We start from the raw sequence: 25649 nt of genomic DNA, 5'->3' as shown, positions 1-25649 counted from the left end.
GCAGCCCTGGAAACACGAAGTGCACCCTGGCTGCAAGGTCACCACTCTCCACAACCCAAGGGCTTGTAAGCACCAAGTTCACAAGGCCTCAGCCTGGCTCTCTGTTGTTATTACCTGAATCCAGTCCTCTTGCTACATAGCCCAGGCTGGCCCTGAACTTCAGTTTTCTTGACTGGTCCTCTGCATGCTAGGATTAAGAATGTATGATACTACACAGGGCTGAGCCTGGGTCTTTTCTTTTTCCCTTGATCTTTTTATTTTTATTTATGTGTATGATTGTTTGCCTCCATGTGCTGCTTATATGCCTGGTATCTGTGACCCCAGAACAGGGTATCAGATTCCCTGGAACTAATTGCAGATAGTTTTGAGTCACAGAGTTGGTGCTGGGAACCAAACCTGGGTCCTCTACAAGAGCGGCCAGGGCTCTTGACCGCTGATCCATCTCCCCAGCTCGAGAGCCTGGGTCTTTATTTTGCATCAAACAAGGGAGTAAAAATTTTCTTATTTACTTCTAAAACAATGAAAACTCCAACTTAAAATCAGCAAAGGGAATGATGGAACCAAGAGAGCATCTTCGTTTTCTTGAACCTTTATTCAGTCCTGCAGGAAACTCCCGTCAGCTCCTGTCAATCACTGGATACCACAGTTGGGTTCAGTCACCTGAGGCTCCCCCGGCAGCACTCTCTTGTTCCTCTGTACACATTAGATTAGCTGCAGAGCAAGACATCTGGACTTTGGCATAAATACTGTGTGTAAGGGGCTGGAGAGACAGCTCAGAGGTTAAGAGCACTGCTGCTCTTGAAGAAGACCTGGGTTTAAGTCCCAGCCTCCACATGGGGGCTCACGATCATCTGCCAACACCAACTCCAGGGCTCTCACCCCTCTTCTGGCCTCCAAGTGCCCCTCCATGCATGTGGTACACACATACACACTGAGGCACATAAATACATATACATAAAAAAATACACATCTTTTTTAAAAATAATATACTTAACAGCAGTCAGCAACACACCCTTCACAAGCCCCACACTCTCTAGCCCAATATTTTCAGCTCATTTGTTTTAAGTTCCCACAATGATCCAGTTGAGCTCTTTGTTTGGTTTTCGAGACAAGGTTTCTCTGTGTAGCCCTGGCTGCTCTGGAACGCACTCTGTAGACCAGGCTGGCTTCGAACTCACAGAGATCTGCCTGCCTCTGCCTGCCGAGTGCTGGGATTAAAAGTGCGCACCAGCACCGCCTGACTTCAGCTGAGCTCTTAAAGGCAAAGCATGTATTGTATATATGGGTAGAGGAAAAATTAGGCAACCCCTGAACCTTACTAAATAAATAAATAATTAGGATGGGTTTCTGCCTATGAGATTGAGATATACTATTCTAACTTAGTAAATATGTAACTGTAAATATTATTTTCATCTTGAAATTATAAATCTACCTAGCCACATAATTCTCAAGCATTTATCTATGAAGCCTTTTTAAGATGGCTAGAAAACTGACAATTTGACACCAATTACTCTCAGCTAATGAGGAAAATTCCCAGATGAGCAATTTGCAATCTTATACATATGTTTTACTCCAAACTACATAGTCTTTTAGCTTCCTAAACGAAGTACCTCTAAGTGAAAAAGTAACAGAAACAACAGCCACCTGACCCGCAAGACCTTCAGCTAGCAAACTGTGGCACGCTCCCTGTCGTTCCCTATCCCAGCAGGAAATCATACGCCTCAAAGAGATGGGTCCCGACCACAGTTATCCATCTGTTTGCTTTCGCCCAACTGAAGGAGCGGCAGACTATGCCCTTAACCAAAGGCCTCTGAAAGAACTGATGTCAAAACACAAACAGCACTGGCCTCTGTGGCGCGTCCACACAGGCCACGGCCAAGCAGCAACCACCTCCCCTGAGAGCATGGCAGGGCTCAGGTCAGATGCGAACATGGCAAGATATGTAAAAAGGCTTCACAAATGCCACGGCTGGGCAAACAAGATGGATGCCACGCTCAAGGCGATCGGTTGATAAAATGCCAAGTAGTAAATATTAACAGTGGCACCTTCAGGGCATCGACCCCAGCTATAGATGAAGGTTTAGATAAAATACTTTGTAAGTAGCAATGTGACCCACACTAGACCCTCCATAAACATTCAATGCCTGAATGGGCTCCTCGAAAACCAGCCGACACACCGAGCTTACTAGGTTGATCGACCAAGAGTCAACGCGAGACACAAGTCCTATTGGCTACCACCAGGCCCAACACACACCCTCAAACATCCTTATCAGAGCTCATCCCACGAGCTGGGAAGTCATCACCTTCACCCACCATTAAAACAGGGCACTCACCTGTGCTTAAACACCGCACAATAGCCACCAACGCATAGAAGGAGAAATTACATAAAATACCACCCCTCCCCCACCCAGGGAATTCGCTGCTTTTAGTTTAGCCCCTGCTTTCTGAACCACTAGGAACTAGTTTTTACATTCCTTGAAAATAAAACCTAGACTAAAGCCAGGCTGGCATGGTATCCTCACCTTCCTTCCATGGGCAAATGGGCTTTAACCGGTTTTTCACGAGGAAAAGAATCATGATGAATTTGGGTGCTCAATATTCAAATTACGGCCAGTTATTTCTGGAGAAAGATGGTTCTTTTGTTCTCTCTCTCTTTTTTTTTTCTTTATATCACTCGGGGGACAAGTCACGTTGCCTGGTCCCATGGGAACACGCTGCCGACAAGTCAAGGAGGTCTAGGCAAGCAGATCGGCCAAGTAACAGGAGAGATGTGTGATGAATTTTAAACCATGTGGGCCATAAATATAACAAGACCCATATGGAACAAGACACAGCAAAGCCCCCAATGCTTGGGTCCATCGGATCCCCAGGGAAGATAATAGAAACCATACAGTAAACCCCCCCCCCAAAAAAAAAAACCTGCAATGGTGTGGAAAGTGCCAGTGTATGAGTTCATTACTTGACTGATAACAGTTGATGAAAAATCCCCCACAGCCACCATGGGGCTTCCATTTAAAAAGTGAAGACATGACCGAGTTACAGCCATCGGGTTGTCCTCAGTTCAGCCACCTGGGCCCTGTGTCCTTGGGCTGGAAGGAGAACACTCTAACGTGCTGGCACCCACAGGCCACACTGAACCATGGGTCAGTCCGGAGCTGAGGAGGAGTACCCGGTGGCATTTCTCTTCCACACTGCCTTCCCAAGTGACCCCTGCAAATGGACAGCTGTCCAGACTGCTCCCCTTGGCAGATATCCTGCAATGGCTACCTGTGGTACCAGTTCCAATCCCATAGACTTCTTCAAGGCTCTTGAGATGGGTCCTTTGTCACAGGAGTTTAGGCTGTGCCCTTCCTTCCAAGCTTGCTCCAGCTCTCACACCCCTTCCGAGGTAGTGGCGGCTTAAGTAAGAATGGTTGCTATTAGTTCATATATTTGAATGCGTAGTCACCAGGGAGTAGGACTCTTTGAAAGGATTAGAAGGATTAGGAGGTGTGGCCTTGTTAGAGGACTATGCTAGTGGTGTCAAAAGTCCATGCCAGGCCCAGGCAGTCTTTCTGCTGCCCGCAGATCCAGATGTAGAACTCTAAGCTATTATTTTAGCACCATGTCTGCCTGGGTGCCACCATTCTCCTCACCATGATGACAATGGACTAAACCTCTGAAACTGTAAGCAAAGCCCCAATTAAATCCTATCTTTTAGAAGAGTTGCCTTGGTCATGGTGCTGTGTTACACAGCAACAGAACTGTGACTAAAACAGAGGTCTACGGGTCTCTTGCACCTCAGCTCCAGCCCAGCATCACCTCTCAGAAGGCAGCAGAATGCCCCTCCCCAGCTTCACAGCCCACATTTGCCATGCTTGTGCTGCTGCAGGTCAATCTGGGAGAGACTGGGTCTTCCCGACAACTATCACCCTACAAGAGAGAGAGAACCTGCTGTTAGAGCTTGTAATTTAGTCTGGCCTGAACACTTAGGAATCCAGACAAGGGATGTGCATGGTGTGGCCAGCTCCTTCTGGCTGCCCACAGTGCCAACTTTAGTAGCATCTCAGGGTGTGAACCACCCAGGGGCTACAATCCCACACTAATCATTGGTATGGGCTGCTCCCATTGGAAGAAACACATTCCCAAGGGGCCCACAAGCATCCAGCCATTTATGGTGAGAAGGATCCACACTGCAGTTTTGTAGGTAATAATAACAAACGATGGCTCTGGACAGAGATGAAAGCAAATACAAATAAAGAAAAGAGCCACGGTGTTTTCCCGTTATTACCGGACATCAGGGTGGCCTGCCTGGAAACCTAAGACATGCTGGTCTCTCCCTCTTTTTGTCTTTCAAACATCATGGACCCTCAGACAATCTGAAGCGGTCTCTTCGTTACAAGGGGGAGGGGGTGGGGAGCGCAGGTCAGTAGATTTATTGTTTCCAGATGTTGGCAACTCTGAGATTTGCTGGAGGATTTCAGAGAGCGACACAGGGCAGCATCAGGGTGGGCTGAACAGGAGAGGGAGAGAAAGCCACAGGAGCGGGGATGCCAACCACAGTTACAGGACAGAACCGCACTCATTACCTCAGGGGACAGGAGACAGACCCTTCACCACAGCTCTGTAGGCTCAGGAGAAAGTGGACAGGTTTGCTTTCAACTAAGGGGCGATCACGGTCTTCCTGCTGCAGACCCGTGGCAAGCCTGTGCAGACAGCTGCAACGCTAGCAAAAGAAGATGCGGTTGCCTCCCGACGGTGCGAGCAGACAGTCACTACTTTGGGGTTCTACCACACAGATCTTTGCTGCAACAAAGCCGTGTGTACGCAGAGACCCTGGCAGCCCCTGAAGAAAAAGAACTCCCCCGACTGGACGTTCTATTTGGAACCATCCATTTGATTTATAGCAACATCTGCCACATGGAACTAACACAGAAGCAGAAGTGAGGGAGAAAGCTTGGGGGATATCGTGTTTTCAGCTGGGGAGCCGCTGACCTCCAGCAGTTTACAATGGACAAGGCTTCCACAAGGAGTAGGTATGGCAGAAACAAAGAACAGAAAATACCCAAACATCTCTATGGGCTAAGTCTCCCCGTAACTTAGCTCTTTCACCAGAACAAAAAACATGTCCCTCCCTCTTGTTGATCCAATTTCATGCCACGAACCACTGAACACTATGGCAGGCGCCTTTTCCGTGTTGTTTGTTACCGTAACAGTAACAACTACAGACACCAGCAGACTACATAAATATTAAGTGAGGACGGGGGGGGGGGGAGAGAACATCCATGCATTCGTGCATAAAAGGCTGCTCGCATATTGACAGCTATAAGCTTGCAATATAATTAAGATTTTTCATTAATTCATAAGAAAGTAAAATACTCTTTATTTACTATTATAGGTACATAACATATTTAAAAATGAAACTTACTTTTTATTTAGGAGGCTGAGGTTTGGAATATTTATGGGTTTTGCTTCGTTTTTGTTTTTCCATGGGTTATGTGTGTGTGATACGTGGTGGATACATGTTCACGTGTGTGGGGGTTGATGTTGGCTGTCTCCCTAATCACTCTCAGGATGGGTCTCTCCCTGAGTCCAAACCCTGCAAATCTGTCTAGTCTAGCTAGCCATCTTATCCCAGAGATCGTGTCTCCTCCTCAGATGCTCTGGGATTACAGGCAGTCACCAGACACCCCAGTTTTTATGTAGGTGTGGAGGATCTAAACCCTGGTCCTGATGCTTGCAAGGCAAGTGCTTTAATCACTGAGCCGCCTCCCGGCCCATTTTGTTTTGTTTTGTTTTTTTGGAAACAATGTCTTACTGTACAGTCCCAGCAGCCTTGAATTACGATATTCCTGCCTTTACCTCCCAAGAGCTAGGATTGAAGGCATGCACCACTGTGCCTGGCTAGTAGTTTTTTGTTTTTCTTTTTTTTTTGGAGACAATATGAATAAAATCAGAAGGTTACTATGGCAATCTTTTATTTCTTGCTCTTTTGCTATTTGCTTGATCTTATCATTTTCAGAATAGAGCAAGTCTTCCAAGATTTACATAGTAGGCATGTGCTAATAAATACAGCAGCCGGACTAAACAGGCTGGCTGAAATGAATGCTGGTCAATGTCCACAGCTAGAGACTTTCTCTCGAATGCAGGCAAGGTGAGATGCCAGATGCTGACCCCAAGTCAATTTCTTTGCATGAAAGCTCATATGGCAACATCACAGAAAGTCCAAAATATTCATATGAAAAAGAACCACTATTTCTATAAAACTGAATGCTTTGGAGAGACAAATGAAAAGTGAGGAGCTAAAAACAGCTGCTGCCAAATTAGGTGCAGGTGAATCAACTAAAAAAACAAACAACTAGCCAGGCAGTGGTGGCGCACCCGTTTAAACTCAGCACTCGGGAGGCAGAGGCAGGCGGATCTCTGTGAGTTGGAGAGCAGCCTGGTGTACAGACTGAGTTCCAGGACGGGAACCAAAGCTATAGAGAAACCCTGTCTCAAAAAACCAAAACCAAACAAACAACCCCCCGCCCCCCAAATCCAACTAGGAAGTCCAGCAGGGGCATGGAAAACATGGAAAGGGGCATAAAAAAACCTAGAGAATCTGGAACTGAGATTTCTTTGTCTTTATCTCAAGAGAAACGAATCAGGACCAGCAGGTGACACAGACGATGTCACCTTTTAGAGCCCCTCTCAGTGGACAACCACTCAGACCAACAACAAAGGGCTAGGTTATGCTGGAAGACTAGAGTCCATCATAATATAGAAGTTTAAAACATGTATGACCAATTTTTAATGAGTAAAAGGGCACTGGAGAGATGGTTCTGTGGTTACAATCACTTGCTCATCTTCCAGAGGACCAGAGTTTGGTTCCCAGCACCCACACTGGGTGGTTCACTAGCACCTCTAATTCCAGCTCCTGAGAATCCACCATCCTCTTCTGACCTCTTCAGGTGTGTGTGTGCGCACACATACACACACACATACACACACTCAATTCTCTCTCTCTCTCTCTCTCTCACACACACACACACACACACAAATGGGTTTCCAACACGGACAGAAAGAAACTAAGAGAGTTGTCTAGTGGATCTGTGTAGGAGGAAAGACACACAGATCTGAGGGAACCTGCATGGCCACTGCTCTTCAAAAACAAAAATAGCCAGAGTGAACGAATCACAACCCATTCCCAGAATGAACTGATCTTCTACGGAGTCCCTCAACGTTAAAATCACAGTGGATCCCAGGCTCACTTCGTATCTGTTTTACAGGTCCTGTTCTTGGAATACATTCCTAACACAGAGAACTGGGGCTACAGTAAACAGACATGAAGACAGAGGACCCCCCCCACCATTAGACCGAAGAGTTCTTTCAGTGGCCCTCCCTTGTCCTTCAGCATCCAAGTCTGGACTTGTCTCTGTCCCAAAGGGCACTGGAGTCGGCGCTTACCTTCTGCCGCTGCTGTATGTTGGCCACCGTGTCGGGCTGGAAATCCAGCTTGTCTGTGCGGCACAGCTTCCAGTAGAGGATGACGACAATCACGGTGACCACCAGCACTGGGATGACCACGCCCACCACGACCCATAGGTTGCTGCTCTGTGACTCCGGGGATGGCCTCTTCACTCTGTCCACAGCTGCAGACGAGCAGAAGAGGGAGAAAGGTTCTCAGCAATGTGCCCTTTGTTCATCTGCTGGACGGAAGGTGCCCTCCTCCGAGAGACCTGAGGCTCGTCACACAGCTCAAGACACGACAGTAACCAGGCATATTTGTTGCACAAGGAACACCAGGGAACACAATGACACACATCATGACGTGCCAGAGGACAAAAGCTTGGTTGATTCTAGTCTCCGAGTGTCTAGTTTATTCTTCCTACTCCATAACATCTCATAAAATGGTTCCCTTCAAATGTGAGAAGAGAAGCTATGTGCTCACGATACAGCTGTAACCACCATATCCAACGGAGCAGGCATCACCTCCCAGGTCTCTGGACAGAACACGAGCTGGAACCTGGAGACCTGGGAAGGAAGCTCTTCCCCATTCTACCAACTCACTTCTCTCTCTGTCCTTAACTACAAATGTTTACTGACGGTGCCAGACACCACTCTAAAGGCAAGATGTGCCAATGAACAAGCAGACGAAACCCTTCAAGGGCACACCGGCTCTAGTGGCGGGAGGGAAAGCCACCAAGGAATGAATCCCCAGATGAAGGCGTCTGCTAACAGTGCTATCTGCCTGCGGAAACAGCCAATGAGGCACTGTTGTGGAATAATCTTTTTGTATAGCACACAGATGAACAGAAATGCGTTTGCTTAACTTATAAGAGCTAGAGGGACAAGCCCAAGCTCTAGGCCAAGCTTTCATAATAATTAATAATAAGTTTCCATGTCATTATTGGGCAGCCGACGGTCCCAGTAAAAATGTCTGACTATAAGTTACAGGACCACAACAAAGACAACTGGCATGTCCACCTCAGCACCTGAAAACATGACAGAGATGGGGTTGTCCACAGCTGGCACTGTGGCACTTAACACAGTAGCCATGGTGGAGAAGCCCAAAGCCGCCAACACATAGGTGGATAAATACAATGTACCCAGCAGAATACTATCCAGCGTTGGAATAGGAAGAGGGGTACTGTGGAGACGGCTCACTGAGTAAGGATACTCGCTGTATAAACAAACAAGAGGATCTGAATTCAGACCCCTAGTGCCCATGTCAGAGAGGGGCATGGTCACAGTCCTACCCGCAACCCCAGCACCATGTGGGGCAGAGACAGGAGGATGGCTGGGCTGCGGTCGCCAGCCTAGCTCCAGGTTCAGTGAAAGACCCTGTCTCAAAGGAACTGGGTGGGGGGTGACAGAGTAGGACCCCTGTCTCACACACAAACACAGAAAAGAAAAGAAGACAAGAAGGGACTCTCAAAACAGTCAAAACAGGAATGAACTTTGAAAACATGCTATCTGGGAGACGCCAGACACACACGGATAAACAAGGCACCTAGAACAGTCAGATTTATAGAGAAAGAAAAGAGTGGCTACCAGGCCTGAGGGGCACTACCTAACGGGCAGAGCGCCAACTCAGTGACAAGCTCTGGAAACGGAGGAGGAGGCCGCGAGCACTGAGCACAGTCAGTTCCACTCGCTCAGACATGTCAAGATGGTCAATAGTGTTACACATGTGATTTTTCTTTCATTTTTGAGATTTTAGTTACATAATTTCTTCTTCCCTTTCCCTCCAATACATGTATTTTACCAGTCTTCCCTTAAAGAGGACTCTCGGGTTTAACTAGAGGGAGTGTTTGCTAGGAAACTGAAGTCTGAACATGGGATTCTGGGGTATTGTCTTCCTAACCTGTGACCTTCTTTGAACCCTGGAACATGGGCCTTAATGGAAACGTCTTTATTAAAGGTAACAGGTATCAATTATTAGATGACATCGGAATGAGCTGTATCCTCTGGAACTGCCTGTCTGCACTCACAGCGGTGCCCACACCACGGTCTCTCACCTTTCACGGCTCAGATGACCCAGCATGAACCCTTCTGCTCCCTCCCTGCTCCTATTTCCTTTGCTAGCTGATCCTTTGCCCTGTGTCTTCTTCACTCCGTGCTGATCCTCTGAAACTCCTGGGTGCTCAGAGCTCCTCCCACTCAGACCGAGTCTCGAAACCCAAATGTTCCTCCTGTCCCTCACACTTCTGCCTCCCCGTGACAACACTCTTATCTTTGTTTCAAAAACGGTGCCTGCTGTTCTCCTAAAATGCCCTTTGCACATCAAAGTCTAGTGTTAAATGCTGTATAACTCTTCCTCTCTGCTCACCCCAGCTTCCAAGTCCTGTCTTTTCAAACACCCCTAAATTGTGACTGGCAGGGACTAAGGCCTGAGCTCCCTCCCATCTCAGAAGCTAGTACCTGTTCTAGGATCAAATATGCTCAGAGATGGAGCAACAACACTAAAGATTCATTATTTATTGTTACTTCATATATGTGGGAGCTTTGCCTGTATGTATGTCTGTGTACCACATGGGGGCAGTGCACTCGGAGGTCAGAAGAGGGCGTCAGAGCCCCTAGAACTGGACTTACAGGGGGTGGAAAGCTGCCATTTGGGGGCTGCATATCCATCCCAAGTCCTCTGGAAGAGTAGTCAGTGCCCTTAACCACTGAGCCATCTCTGTACCCCCAGTAAAAAGTCATAGAGAAGTTTGTATTTAACAGTGAGAGAACGAAGACTGGATTTTACAATGTGGCCCAGATGGAATTCACACTAATTGCTTGTTGTGCCTGAGGACAAGCAATAGCATGGACGTGGTGACAGCTCAGCGGAGGAGCTGAGGACTGATATTCCTCTTAGCGCTAATCTAGGAAAACCACAGAGAGGCACAGACAGGCATCCTCAAGGCCCCTTTACTGGCCTGGTAGGAAGTGAGGCTTCTTCTACCAACCCTGAAATCCCAGGATGTTTGCCCACATGGCCATGAGCAGTCCTCAGGTCAGGTGACGGAGACAAGAGCAGGGCTAAGCAAGCTTTCCATGAGAAGAGTGAAGCACACCCGAGAAGGGAAGGTGGGCCGGTCAGACGGACATGACCGCCCGATCTTTGCTCTCGGGGCTTTCATTGAGAGTTAGATAGACTCAGGATGACACTATTCCTAGGTGAGGACCCAGGGCCCCAAGTGTGTGGAAACCAGGCTAGGCCTTGTATATACATGTTTGGTATGTAAAGATTTGTCAGAAGCATGCATGTTTGGTATGGGAAGCCGTGTCAGAAGCATGCATGTTTGGTATGGGAAGCCGTGTCAGGAGCATGCATGCTTGGTATGGGAAGCCGTGTCAGGAGCATGCATGCTTGGTATGGGAAGCCGTGTCAGGAGCATGCATGCTTGGTATGCAAAGATGTGTCAGGAACATGCAGGTTTGGTATGGAAAGCTGTGTCAGGAAGAATGACATACGCGTGTTGTAAAGAAGTCACTGTCAGTGCTGGCTATGCTCAGAAGCCCCACGGTATGCATACAGGCCTGGAACCCCTGAAGAGGCTCACACAGTAGTCACCTGAACTTGTTGGGGGGTCTCACGGCATGTGTGTGGTCCATGTCAGGATGGGCGCTTTAGACAGAGGAAACGGCTCACCCAGAGCATGTCACTGCGGTTAGCCTGCCTGCTCTCACCCCTTCTTCCTGCCTTCGGGTTATCTCTGGCTCTGGGGCCAGCTAGAAGCTACCTGTGGATTTCTCATTATTCAATCAAGCCAGCACTGGTTAATCTTGTAACTCTGGTCAGTGACAAGCACTCAGAGGATTGTTGACTTGCCTGCTGATAGGCCAGTGTTTGAAAATCTGCACCCCCGCCATTTCCCAGGTGCCTATATCCTCTCGAAATCAACCTCATATAAAACATGGAGGGAGGTGGCTCTCTCAGCATCAGCCTCTGGCTCTGGATACAGTGCTAGGAAGTGCGTTTTTATTATTTCCTCACTGATCTGAAACAGACCCCACTTACGCAGCCATCTCCTAAGCACACCAAACAGCCTACTAAAGGTATGACGTCACCTCTCCCACCACGGTCCACCAAATGAAGGAAGTGCACACGGCAGCCCTCACACCGGTTAGTCTCCAGGGACAGGGACTGATTTCACCAAAAGGGTAATTTCAAAGGTATGGTTTAAAAGCTAGGCTGGAGGCACACCACAGGGGTTAAGAGCACTTGCTGCTCTTCCCGTTGACTTGGGTTTGGCTCTTAGCACCCACATGGTGGTTCACGACCCTCTATAACTCCAGTCTCAGTGGATGCAATGCCCTCTTCTGACCTCTGTGGGCACTGAACATAGGTGGTGCCCAGATATCTATACAGGCAAAACACCAGTACACATAAAATTAAAATCTAAAAGAACAAAAGAGTTTAAAGCTGCATTGTTGACTGTGTCAGGGAGAGCAGGGTGCCACGGCTTAGAGCTGATATAACGGGGCTGCAATGCTCTGAAGCCGGACCTGAAGGACATGCAGACATAAAGCAGAAGATGCCTGGAGGTGGGCAGCCTCCATGTGGACTGCCAGAGTCGCTTCATCTATCTGAGAGATGTGTTTGTTCTTAGTTTATGGATATGAGTGTTTGGTAGAAGTAGGAATGCACCCTGTGTGTTTGGTGCAGAAGCCAGAGGAGGGCGTCAGGTCCCCCGGACCTGGAATTGTGCCGGTCATGAGCTGCCATGTGAGGGTCGGGAAATGCAAAAGCTGCCACTGAGCCATCTCTCCAGCCGTCACTCCACTTACAGGAAAGAAACAGAACAGTGTGAAGACTGAGTCACTCAGAGGCCTGTTACCACAAAGCAATGATTCCACCTGGAAAGTGTAACTGAGTGGGCATAAAAGTCCTTCTTGTTACAGACAAGCTAGGCTACAGTAACTGACCTTCATAATGAAGTACAAAGCTACCTGAGAAGAACAAAAACATGTCTTGTGGTCCTAGCACGCCTGTGACGCTTGGCCTCTGCGAGTGTTGATGGGATTGTAAATAATGCCAACTCCACTTTCTCACAGGTGTTCATTACAAGATTATGTCTGAAATGGGACTGCCTTAGTGGTCATCTCTGATTGCATCTTCACATCTGCCTGGGGTGTATTTGTGTATTTGTCCTATTTGACAGACGTCAGCACGCATCCACAATGACGTCTCAGCATGGTCCATTAGTCTATGTTTTTAATAAGCGTACTGATGAAGAAAAAAAAAGCACTGTTTCCTACATGTCCTCAGTAAGTTCTTCAAGGTTCTCTGATGTCAAAGACATCTGCCTATCCCTCTACTTCGGGAACGGGTTTGCCCACACACTACCAAGGACTGCTCTGAATAACGAAGGAAACACCACACCAAGACAGCAGCTCAACTTGTCAGATTGTATTTGGAGAGTTTTCGTCTCCATGCTGTTCCCTATTCTGTATTTTAAATACACACCCCAAATCTGGCAGTTGGAAAAGAGGTACTGAGAGCAAGCACTGCCAGAGGGCAGGGCCAAGCACCTTCCAACAATAATAAGAAATATCAAACGCGTCTTTCCAATCGTAGAGCGGTGTGAGGTGAGGGTGAGGGAGAAACAGGATCGAGAAGAGGGTAAGGATCAAGGGATTCCTTTGTGTTAAAAGGCCCCGAAGGAAGCCAGACAGCCTAGAGGGCACCTCCCAACTTCCTGAGTGACTCACTGGCCCCACCAACATGCAGGGTGTGACATGGAAGATTTTGGAATAAAAACAGAATAGGTGCATTATTTTATCTAAGACAGTTTTGGAAATGAAAGCTGGCACAGGGGTAGGGGAAAGGATGTTCATGTTGCTATAAGGTCCTGTGACTCACTAGTAACTCCATGAATATGAGGTGTGAGGTAGGAAAAACAACAGCAATGGCCACAGTCACACTGATGGAAATAAAAATAAAGAGGTTTTCAGCAAACGAAGGACAAATAAAGTCACACAAGCCTGATGTCCTGAGTTGGGACCCCAGAACCCCATAAATATGGAAGGAAAGAACTGAGTCTACAAAGTTGTCTTCTGATCTCCACAAATATACCATGGCAGGTGTACATGCACGTACACATGTATGCACACACATGCATGCACGCATGCACACATGCACAGTGCATATTTTATAATTTATAATAAATAAATTTAAGAAAAATACAAGAAAACCTCAGCAAATGGACATCAGCAACCAGCTTCTTCCATAAACACACTTCAGGACAAGGTCTTAAGACATAAACCCACCACACACAGGTCTGTGCTGTGTAGTTCAGACCTCTCTATTAGAATACAAGTGGCTTTGGCCTCCACCGTGGCTGGCAGGATGGAACTCTTGGACTTACGCTGGGCAATGGCGCCTTGAATCCGGTACCCCAAGATGATCGCTGCCCTCTGGAGATCGACCTTGTTGATCAGATCTGAAGACTCGGTTGCACTAAGTCTCTCTCCATCTTGATTCTCCACAAAGTAGATGAGCTGTACTGGATTGTCATCTCCCTCCAGCCTGGACACGTTTACCACCTGAGACAGACAGAGTCCATCAGCATCGGGAAAGTTCACAGTGCCAGCTGCCCCTTCTCAGGCACTCAGTCCCTAGTGTGTGACTTGGGATTTGTCCCAGCCCTCTTAAAAAGCTCATTGCCACTTCTGGAGTCCCCGAATCTCCCTACTCTCCTCTGGTGGAGACAGAGCTACAGAGAAAGGCCCTCTGTGTAGAATAGCAACTGTACCTTGTTTTGTTTTAGTGTCTTCTTTCAGACAAAGGGACCAAGAGAGTGCACAGAACACCACCAGACAGGATGGAAGTGTAACCGACAACCTCCAACAAACTCACCATGTCATGGGAGTGACCTGTGTGCCTACCCTTTATATTAAAATGTCTGGGAATTCTTCTCATAGAAATCACGTTCTCAGCGGTAGCCACTTCTTGTTAAAGACTCTGAAAGCTGTCCATTCTAGAAGGAGCCATGGGAAGGTCTAACCAGCATTCTTTCTGGATGATGGCTAATCAGATTTATATTGGGAACCACAATATACAAGGTATCTCTCCAAGTCAACCACTTGGGTGACGAAAAGTATGTGTGTATTATACAAATTATGTGGCCCAATGAAGAAATTTTGAAAAACATATGCAAAAAACTATAAAGAAGAAAGTGAAACCCTCTTGAAAATTCAACCAATTATAGAAAGCCATCTAAAGACTTAACTTTCCTTCCCCGTGAATTCTGTATTATTTCAGGACTGTCCTTCATGTTCTTCTCTACAGCTTTTTCAGAGCACATTTCACAGTACTGATTTTTTTAAATTGCTGGAGAATATTCCAATACATAAAGATCTACTCTTTACCCACTCCCTAATTCCTAGACAGTTATGTTGGTTCAATATCTGTTATCTCTTTTGTTAATTGGAAGGAGGTTGAAATAAGGTCTCACTCTGGACCCTTGGCAGACCTAGAACTCTCTACGTAGACCAGGCTGACCCCTAACTCTTAGACTCATCAGCATCTACCTCCCTAGTGCTGAGATTAACAGCGTGCACCACCATGGCTGGTTCTTTTATTAATTGTTAAAACTGCACTTACTTGTGTGCGTGTGCATGTGTGTATGCGTGTGGGCACACGTGCCCCTCCTAGTACAGAGGGCAACTTGCAGGAGCTGCTCGAACTCAGGTCCAGACTTGGTAGCAAGAGCCATCTCACTGCCCTTGTTCAGTGTTTCCATTTTCATCCACAAAGTTCAGGTGAAGAGCCTTGTACTTTTGTTTACAATGCCTTTTGTAGAGACCAGAAACAGACCATGGCCTCCGGGCAATCTGTCAGGTGACGTGGGTCTGAGGAGGCTTGGTGACCTTCCACAGAAGTGAGGCTCCTATCTGAAGAAGCTTAAGTATCCAGCGTGGGACCTGATCACCCAGGTTTCTGGTGCTCTGCAACTCTCTCTATGCACTCAGCCCTTGTGAAGCCACAGGCTACTGAATTACACAAGGCCTTCATAATTCATTTTCATATTTATTTTGTTGTATGCTTATTTAATTAATGGACATTTACTAGTGCTTTTTTTTCCTTTTTATTTATTGGGTTGTTTTTTTTTTAAGTTCCTAGTATTTTGGGTTGGAGAGATGGTTCAGCGGTTTATAGCATGTACTGCTGAGATCTGAGTTCAACTCTCAGAACCCCCACAGGAAGGCTCTCAGCCAACTGCAACTCCATCCTCAGAGGCATCCAACACCTCTGACCTCCACGGACATCTGCGCTCACATGCACGCATCCTTGCACGCATATGCATAATTAAAAATAACAAAAATAAACATCTAAAATCTTAGTCCTTTGTAAAGTTCCTTGGTGTGACTGTGTCTGGCAAGGAAACCATTTTGGGAGCCTAAGAACCACGTTTCTGGGTGGGGAACAGGAAGCACGGCTGAGGGGGACACATGTGGTGAAGGTGCTGGAAGACAAGGACACTAATTCTAGGCAAAACTGGCACCCTGACCTACCCAGGTCAATCCCGTATCTTGTTCTCACAGCCCCTGCCCCGCCCACCAGTCCCACTTCACTGCTGGGTTTCATTCTAGTTCTTGGTTCCTGAAATGGTCTATGAACCCCATTTTCTGTGACGCTCCCAGCCTGTAACTGATTGGCAAAGACAGAAATCCACACCAGTCACACAGAGACAGGAATTAAACAGCAGCTCCACCCCCAAAGTTCTGTGACTATGTGTAAAAAATAGGTCATTTTCCAGCTCAAACAGATCTGTGGCCTGCCTGCCCGTTCCCAGAGAGAAGACAATTTGGGGCACAGGCTGGCAGGAGGTGGGGGAAGATGAGATTCTGAACAGAGGGCAGAAAATGCCCTCCGTCTGCTAGGACTCTCTCAGATCACGGACTCATTTCTAAAATGCCACCAGAACCATAGAATAAGTTCAGCTGTTGGTGATTTTAAAAACTGTGCTTCAAAAAACAAAGCCTTATGATGATACAGGAACCCACTGTAAATTTTCTACCACACCCCCTGCAATCCAGGGCGAGGCCAACAAATTGCTAAGGTTTCTGTCTGGACTCCAAGTGGCGCGCAAGTGTTCATCTGAACAATCAATTCACACCAGACTTTTCCATCTGTACGAGAATCGCAGATTCCCAGGGGCTGTTCCTCTGCTCACCACCCTCCTTCAGTGAGTACCTGCACCACACTGTTGCCAGCAGCCACGGTGGCCCTGCGCCACAGTCTTCTCCTGGTGGGCACCTCGCTGAGCAGCTGGGCCAGTTTGCGCTCCATCTCGGCTGGAAACACTTCGTTATGAAGCTGCTTTTCCACTACGCCCAGGAGGACTGTGTTCAACAAGAAAGCAAGCCCTCAGAGCAAGTCAGCACACAGAGGAGCAAACACGAGGGGCGGGGAACGACAGGGTGTGTGCGCCTGTGCAGAAGTCCCACACAAAACACTAACTACTAGACAGGAGGCATAAAGGGGGGAACGAGATGGGGACAGAGTAAAGGGCCCTAGCAGTGGCCCGAGTCCACGGCAAACTAAAGGCAAGAAGCCCCAGGAACTCCGCCATGGAAGCTCTGAGCACAGCGTCTCACAAGATCAAAGAAGTCCTGTTGGTATGCTCCACCTCAAACTTCAGGATAGAATGAGTTCTTGTCTTTGGATAGACTTCCACTCTCCCTTGAAGAGAGGGGGAATCTGCCTGCTTCTTACTATCTGGATCAGACAAAGGTATCTAAACAGACAATCAGCTTATCCTCCACTTGACGGGGAAGCAGACTTTCAGCCAAACTTGTTTCAACGCTCCCCGAGGTCCAACACTAGGCAAGTCACCTCCACACTCCGAGGTCTGGAAAATGAAATCTAAGCACCAAGCAAAGCCCTGAGCCTCACACAAGGCTTCAGAGCCCCTAAATGGTGACTGCGTAGACACCCTCTTTCCTCATGCTGCTTGCACACTGGGGCCTGGGACTCTCAGAATTCAGAGACCAGGTTATTAGAGAGCCTTGCACTGAAATGCCGTGTCCTCAGTCTAAACACAAGGCACTATCTGTGGACACACTGACCTGGATGTGCCCAAGTCTGTCTAAATACCTGGTCCTGGTCCCCAAACTACTGTATTCATCTAGCAATACTTTCAGGGAAAAAAAAATATGCTTACTTTTCAGCTTCATCCTTCCTCAGGTCAGGAGACTACAGATTCCCCGTAGATCCCGCCCTGGACTTGATGCATGAATTTTAAAGATGCCCTTTCTGTGCCATAACTCAGTGGGACACATTCCCAAAGTCCAAACTGAATCCCTTTTCTCATTCATTTTCTGCCAAGACTTTATAGTACATCTTGTCCTCAATTTGGAAATCAGGAAGGGTGCATCATTCGCCACATGCCATCCCAGACTTCTTACCGAACAGTTCTCCAAACGTTGCATCAATCGAACATACCTGTTCTGACCCAGGAGGACTTCAGTAACTGAGACAGGTTGAGCTGTGGGTACTGGAAGGCTACAGAAAGGGAAAAGTCGGAGAGGGAGGAAAGACAGTGAGAAACAAGTTTCCACTCAGGAAGGTAAGAGTTGTAGGAGCGTGGGGTAAATCACAACTATACTATAGCAGTCCTTGAGACCCCACGCCCCAGGAGCATGAAGACAGAGGGCCACCAGGTTCTGAGACCCTAGGAGAGGGAAGGACCACCGCATCACACAGGCCACCGCAGCGTCTCCTATGTCTGTTGTTCTCGAGCAAAGCATCTGCAAGCTGTGTTCCTCAGAGCCAAGAGCTCTCTCAGCAATGCCTCTGGGTAAAGTGAAGCTCGGTCTACCCTGCTGGGAACTGTCTCTGGTACCCCTGCTTGTTAGTTTAGCGGTATGTGCATATACTGCACAAAAATCAAAATTGTTGTATATAAATAACTTCATATTTTTATGGCTTATTAATTTTGGTTTCTCTGTGTGGCCTTGGCTGCCCTGGAACTCGCTCTGTAGACCAGGCTGGCCTAGAACTCATAGAGATCCGCCTGCCTCTGCTTTCTGGGTGCTGCGATTAAAGATGTGCGGCACCACCCAGTTTTATGGTATATTTCTAATCATGTGTGTTTGTGTGCATTTGTACACATGTAGAGTGTAGGTGCTGACAGAGGCCGGAAGGGGCTGCCGTAGCTCCTAGACTACTCAAGAGCACCGTGTACACGTGCTAATCACTAAGCCACGTCTACAGCCCCCAATTTTCATATTTTATACTTTATTCTTAATTTAATTAATAACATATTGAAAACCATTAAGAATCATGATTTAGGACATCTGGCTGGCCCATTTCCAAAACGCATTTTTTTATGTATTTTCCCACCCTTAACTCTGTAATGTACCGCTTTCTAATGCAAATATCTCCCCACTTTTCCCCCAACTCCCTGGGAATCCCACTGCTTCAACCAGGAAGGATGTTTGCATTTATTGTTTTTTATATTTTCTAACTTAGCACACAATAAAGTTCACTCTTTCTGGCATCCAGTTTCATGGGTTTGGGAAAATGTATCATTGTGTAAGCATCACCAAGTCAGGACCCAGGACGTTTCATTCTCTAACCCCGTCCACCTCCCCAAACCCACAGTGTGTGTGCACTGGGGTGCCTGTGTCAGTGAGTGTGTGCGCACTGGGGTATTTGTGTCCGTGTGTGTGCGCACTGGGGTACCTGTGTCCATGTGTGTGTGTGCACTGGGGTACCTGTGTCAGTGAGTGTGTGTGCACTGGGGTATTTGTGTCCGTGTGTGTCCGTGTGTGTGCGTGTGCACTGGGGTACCTTGTCAGTGTGTGTGCACTGGGGTGCCTGTGTCAGTGTGTGTGTGCACTGGGGTGCCTGTGTCAGTGTGTTGTGCACTAGAGTACTTGTGTCAGTGTGTGTGTGTGCACTAGGGTACCTGTGTCAGTGTGTGTGCACTGGAGTATCTGTGTCCGTGTGTGTGTGCACTGGGATGTCTGTGTCAGTGAGTGTGTGCACTGGGGTACCTGTGTCCATGTGTGTGTGTGCATGGGGTGCCTGTGTCAGTGTGTGCGTGTGCACTGGGGTGCCTGTGTCAGTGTGTGTGCACTGGGGTACCTGTGTCCGTGTGTGTGTGCACTGGGGTGTCTATGTCAGTGTGTGTGCACTGGGGTGCCTGTGTCCGTGTGTGTGTGCACTAGGGTACCTGTGTCCATGTGTGTGTGTACATGGGGTGCCTGTGTCAGTGTGTGCATGTGCACCGGGGTGCCTGTGTCAGTGAGTGTGTGTGCACTGGGGAACCTGTGTCCATGTGTGTGTATGTGCACTGGGGTGCCTGTGTCAGTGAGTGTGCATTGACTGTGATCAGTGGGCCATTCTGGTGAGAATTTTATGATGGAGACATTGTATATGTGAGTGAGCAGGAGCACAGAAAAAATCCTCTTTCCATCCAGATCCCATTTACTATGAGCTCCCAAAGCACTCTAGAACAATTGTGTCTCTCTCTCTGTCTCTGTCTCTGTCTCTGTCTCTCTCTCTCTCTCTCTCTCTCTCTCTCGTTAAAAACAGTTTAAAGTAGAGATCTACCAACAAAAATACCAGCAGCCCCTTCCCCAGCGCTCCCAAGGAGCCAGTGCGTACTCACGTTCTGCGATCTGCAGCACCGGATAGCCCAGGTAAAAGCTGAACTCCACGACCGTCAGGTTCCTGAGCAGATCGCTCACCTCTGACCCATTCAGAAAGCCTTGCACGCCTTTAACAGCAAAGATAATGTTTACCGGGCCCCTCCGAGGAGCCACCCGCGAGGAACCGATGGTGACATTCACAATCTGGAAGAGGGAGGTCAGAAAGCACCACTAGAATAAGCCATGGGGCTGGAAGCCTGACTGTGAGATCTGCCACGAGTTCTCAGATCAATGCTCTTCACAGGGATAAAGTGAAAAGATGTTTTATTTTATAATGATGGTGTCTCACTATACTTTCCTTGCCTCAGAGTGGTGGGATCACAGGTGTGTGTCTCCAAGCCTCACTAAAAAAGAGGTAAAATTCTAAAAGAAGAGGCACTGGGCACTGGCTTTCTAAACTTGTTCCTTTATTTAATTTATTTTGGTGAGACTTTAAACACTGTTTACTGGAAATGTCTTCTATGTTAAGTGATGAACTGAACGCATGCATTCAATCCCCTCCCCCGCCTCCAGCCCCAAATCCCCCCAAAACAACAGTAAGCTGAACGAAGGGTGATAAATCCACAACAGCACTGGAAGAAAACCAGAGGTTCTGTCAAATCTCTACAAGATGAAGAAAGGACGGGACGGTGCTGAAATAAACCAGAACCAAGAGAAGCAAGAGCCTAAACACACACAAGCAAAGGCTAAAACGGTCTCGTTCTAACCCCAGGGAGCTGGGGAGGCCCACGGAGAAAGCTGGAGACCTGAGACCAGACAGAGCAGGAATCAGTCCAGTCAGTTAAGAGGAAGCAAGCCAAGAGTGAACTGAAGTGAACTCGTCTTGCCGAATACACACCCAGGCCAAGGCGGGCAGCATCAGTGCCATCTCCCCAAACAGCCCAAAGAACTGCCCTCTGAGGAAAGTGAGCCCCTCCCAGAGGAGACCAAAGGCCTCTCATGGGTTAAGACCTCCCTGCAAGGAGGGCAAGAACAGGTAACTCCACAGTAGGGCTCCGTCCCCATAGGAGGGGGTACTGAGCCTGGCACAGGGCAGGGCCAGTCTGCCTCTTACTCTCTGACCACAAGCTGTACAGTGCTGTAGACAGAACCCACATTCTGGTATATTCTGATATAGTTCCCCAGCTCCCAGAGCTCAGCTGAGCTCTCCCATCAGGAGACAGGGCTGACATAGAGGTGGCCTCCTCAAGGGGACAGCCAGGCCAACAGCCATAACCAACCCCATTCTCCCTCCCTCACCACCAACCAATCTCCTACCAACCAATGGCCCCCGAGACACAGAAAAGCAGATAGGCATATAGCACAATACTGCAGAGAAAACAGATATATAGGAAGGACATAGAAAAGAACCTTTTAGAAATCCTCCTTAATGTCCTCAGAGATGCTGAAGGCAACTTGCTAACATCTCAGCGAAGGACGTAAGGAAAAAGGAACAAAGAACAATGAAGAGAAATGACTGGTCAGAAATTTCAGTATGAATGGGCACAGCTGAAGGCAAAATTAGTGACTCAGAGGACAGACCTTCCAAAACCTGACAGAACAAAAAGTTCCTCACCACACGAAGGAAAATAGAGATACAAAAAGCGAATTCAGGAGTGCTAAATCTGGAGTATTCAAATACATTTCAGGAAGGGAACAGAGAATGGGGGAGGTGTGCCATACCATAAAACATTAACAGTTTGATTAGAATATACACAAAGCCAGTCTGCTGACCAGAAGAATCCTCTGTGTTTAGACCAGCTATTCTCAACTTGTGGGTCACGGCCCCTTTGGGAGTAAACTACTCTTGTTCACAGGGGTCACATATCAGATACTTACATTACAATTCATAACAGTAGCAAAATGACAGTTCTGAAGTTGCAATGAAATAATTTCATGGTTGGGGGTCACCACAACATGAGGAACTGTATTAAAGGGTCACAGCATTAGGGAAGTTGAGAGCCACTTGTTTAGATGGAGATGTGACATCCCAAAGAGCCCCATTAACAGAGGTGGAGCATCTCAGGAAAGCTGAAATGCCCCAAAGTTCAAAACTTTCAGAGCACTGTCACTAATGTACAAAAAAAAAAAAAAAAAAAAAAAAAAAATTCCTATTTTCAGGTTAGAGAAACCAGCTGTGCAAAATATTCCAAATAAATGCAAAAGCCCCATTATATGAGCGAATCCAGCACCAAGCCTTTTAGATCTAGGATCTGCAAACCGCTGGGAAAGGGAAGTGTATTCACGCATGACCTCACTGACCAGACAGCTAAGATCATCCCTATGTGGAAACATCACTGAATTTCCTGCACACGACCAGCTCTTCAGCTCACCCTGTCTGCCACTCTGAAATCTCTATCGTCAATGCTGTAGACTCAATACACCTTACCAAAGGTCAGCCCTGGCCCACAGGAGCTGGGTTCCCACCACCTGAGGGCATACCCCCCCCCCCCATGTAGCTCTCTTTGCCCTGGAACTTGCACCAGGCTGGCCTTGAACTCACAGAGATCCTCCTGCCTCTGCCTCAGAGAGCTGGGATGAGGGCGTGTGGCACCCAGTATGGAGGACGCACTTTAAATGAAAGGCCTTGGAGGACAGGGCCCTCTGCCCTGCGGTCAGCGGCGCTCTCACCTGCACTGTGAGGTTATACGCCCCCTGGTGCTTCCTCACTTCAAAGAGAGCTGTCATCAGGCCCTTCTCCACGCTCTGGGTGAAGTTGCAGAAGCCAGTATCCACACTAGGAGGCACAAACTGCAGTACTGCAAAGAAAGACAGAGATCAAAGTCCCATGAACGAGGTGCTGCTTCGAGAGGAGGGCTGACGGGAGGGGACAGCACTAAACTGACCAAGGCCCCACTGTCTGAGATCTAGCACCACTGTGTGTGGCTTTTTTTTGTTTTTAAGATTTACTAACTTAAAATACTAGGATTGAACACACACACGACTATCTTAATAAAATGCAGAAGGCTGTACTGAACAGACACTTGGGTATCCTGGCTCTAGGGATCCACAGGCATAGGAAAAGCTGTGTAACTGGCAGGCCAGTTAGGGATTTCTGACCTGGAATGAAAAGCCTGGTAAAGCCAAAAACTCTCTACACAAATCCTGGTTGCAGTTGCCTTCATCACCCAAACAAATGGCCAGAATTTTCATTTCTTTACCCACAAAAACATGGCCCTGACTATTTGAAAATGAAAGTCTTAATTTCTAAAATGGAAATCAATGCCAAGAAAATTTTGCTTTCAACGAATTCCCTCAGAGTCAACTTTAATGGAAAAGATAAATATCAATAAGGTAAGATTTTAACATGGCACTGACAGATGGCTGTGAGCTACCATTGCTGGGAGCTGAATCCCAGTCCTCTGCAGGAGCAGCAAGCTCTTAACTGTTGAGCCATTTCTCTAGGCCCCAGTATTTTTCCTTAAGATCAGCTTGTAAAACATCCTTTTTGTTCTTAGTTAAGAGTAATTATGGTGAGTGACAGGAGTCTGTTTCTTTTTTCTGCATGTTTATGGTTAAACTTTAACATTTCAACACACACACAACGATGTCTCTGTTGCTCAGAAATTCATTATTTGTGTTGGGAATGTTCAAAATCGTCCCTCTGGCTATCTTGAAATATACAGCTGGGGGCTGGAGAGATGGCTCAGGAGTTAGGAGCATCAGTTGCTCTTCCAGAGAACCCAGTTGTAATTCCCAGAATCCACACAGCAGCTCACAAACATCTAACTCCAGTCCTGGGGAATCCAATGCCCCCTTCTGGCCTCTGAGGGTACTGCATACACATGGTGCAGAGACTCATGCACAGACTTAAAATGAAGGTTATTTAAAATTAAAGATACAGCTAATGGTTGTCGAGCATATTTCCGCCACTACATCACAGACACAAGGTCACTCCTACCCAGCTGCACGCAAGGGAGGGGGTGTTAGCATCTCGCACTCTATCCTTCCTCCCCATACTGTCTGGTAATCATTTGCACACTGGCTTCCAGATCCGCTTCCACAAGGTAAGTGAAAATGTGTGGTATGGGGCTTTTTGTTTCTGACGGTTCACTTAGTATAACAACCCCCAGTTCCATCCACGCAAACTGAAGGATTTTGTTCTTTGTGGCGGAATGATATTCCATTACGTACATACGCCACATTTCTTCATCTATTCATCTGTCAATGAACACATGGGTTGATTGCCTATCTTCCTTACTGTAAATACAGGAGCAAAAAGACACAGTGGAGCTCTTTCTCCGATATACTACCTTCAGTATGTGTGTGTGTGTGTGTGTCATTGGACCATACCGTAAACTTCTAGCTTTTTATATTGTCTGTATAATCAATATTACATGATGGGGTGAAAGTAAGACAATCTAAGCTATAAAGCAAGACTTTGTCTTCAAAAACAAAACAAAAAAAGTGAACACTGGAGAGATAGCCCAGCAGTCAACACAAAGTCTTACTTCTCTTGCAGAGGACCTGGGTTCAGGCCCCAGAACCCACAGCAGGTGGCTCACAATATCCTGTAACTCCAGATCCAGGGGATCTGATGCCCTCTGGCCACTGCGGGCACATAAACTCACTGCAAACATACACACACAATAAAACAAACAAATCCATAAATAAACAATCAGGGCCAGTCAGATGTCTCAACGGGTAAAAGCACTTTCCATCAACACTGATGACCTGAGTTCGATCTCAGGAAACCACATGGTAAAAGAATCTACTCCCACAAATGGTCCTCTAATCTCCATATGCACGCGCGCACATACTTAATAAACAAATGCGTGCACACACCGGCGTGCACACACACAAACAAAGCCTACCATACGTGAACTCACCTTTCTTGTGACCTCATCAGCACAGGCTAAAACTGTCTTTTGGTTAAGCTGTTCTCTGGCAAGAGCGTAGATCTCAGAGTTTTGTTTTGTTTTTTTAATTTTTCATTTATTTATTTTTTTCGAGACAGGGTTTCTCTATATAAGCACCCTGGCTGCCCTGGAACTCAACCTGCCTCTGCCTCCTGAGTGCTGGGATTAAAAGCATGTGCCATCACTGCCTGGCTCATAGTTTTGATGTACATTTTCCTAATTAGTAGTGCTAGGCTTTTTTTTTTTTCATATCTTTATTGACATATCCTGCTTTGAAAAATGTTTATTCTGGCCATTTCCCATTGAGTGTAGGAGGGGCACATCATCTATACACATGCACATGGATGCCAGAGGCCAACGTCAGGTGTCCTTTTCAATTGCTCTACATCTTATTCTTGAGACTTGGTCTCTAACTGAATCTGGACCTTGCTGATTTAGCCAGACTGGCTGGTTAGCGAGCCCCACAGATGCTCCTTTACCAGTCTTCCAGGTGCTGGTGTCACAGGGCTTTCTACGCAGCTTCCCCATTAGTGCTGAGGGTCAAACTCGGGTCTTCATGTCTTCATGCCTGCACGGCAAGCTCTTTACAACTAACGCCATCTGCTCAACCTGCCAGCTTTAAATTAGATTACTTAAGGGGTTTGCTGCTCGGTGGTTTGATTTCCCTGCAGATTCTGGAAATGGATGCCTTGTGAGT

At 47.2% G+C, this 25649-nt stretch overlaps 1 protein-coding gene across 2 annotated transcripts in view; it reads right to left on the bottom strand.

Annotated features, from left to right (window-relative positions):
* Kiaa1549 (KIAA1549 ortholog) overlaps positions 1 to 25649 on the bottom strand; it is a 137175-nt gene that overhangs the window by 47551 nt on the left and 63975 nt on the right. For both annotated transcript variants that reach the window (XM_057768903.1, XM_057768911.1), the window contains exons 5-10: positions 22725 to 22852; positions 20075 to 20258; positions 17902 to 17961; positions 16651 to 16799; positions 13820 to 13997; positions 7428 to 7612 (exon numbers count right to left, since the gene is read on the bottom strand). In XM_057768903.1, coding sequence (XP_057624886.1) covers positions 7428 to 7612; positions 13820 to 13997; positions 16651 to 16799; positions 17902 to 17961; positions 20075 to 20258; positions 22725 to 22852 — 884 coding nt within the window. The remainder of the gene's footprint in view (positions 1 to 7427; positions 7613 to 13819; positions 13998 to 16650; positions 16800 to 17901; positions 17962 to 20074; positions 20259 to 22724; positions 22853 to 25649) is intronic.

This window comes from Chionomys nivalis, chromosome 1 (genome assembly GCF_950005125.1).
Source record: "Chionomys nivalis chromosome 1, mChiNiv1.1, whole genome shotgun sequence".
Classification (NCBI taxonomy): Eukaryota; Metazoa; Chordata; class Mammalia; order Rodentia; family Cricetidae; genus Chionomys; species Chionomys nivalis.
This window is presented reverse-complemented; position numbering and strand designations above follow the sequence as displayed.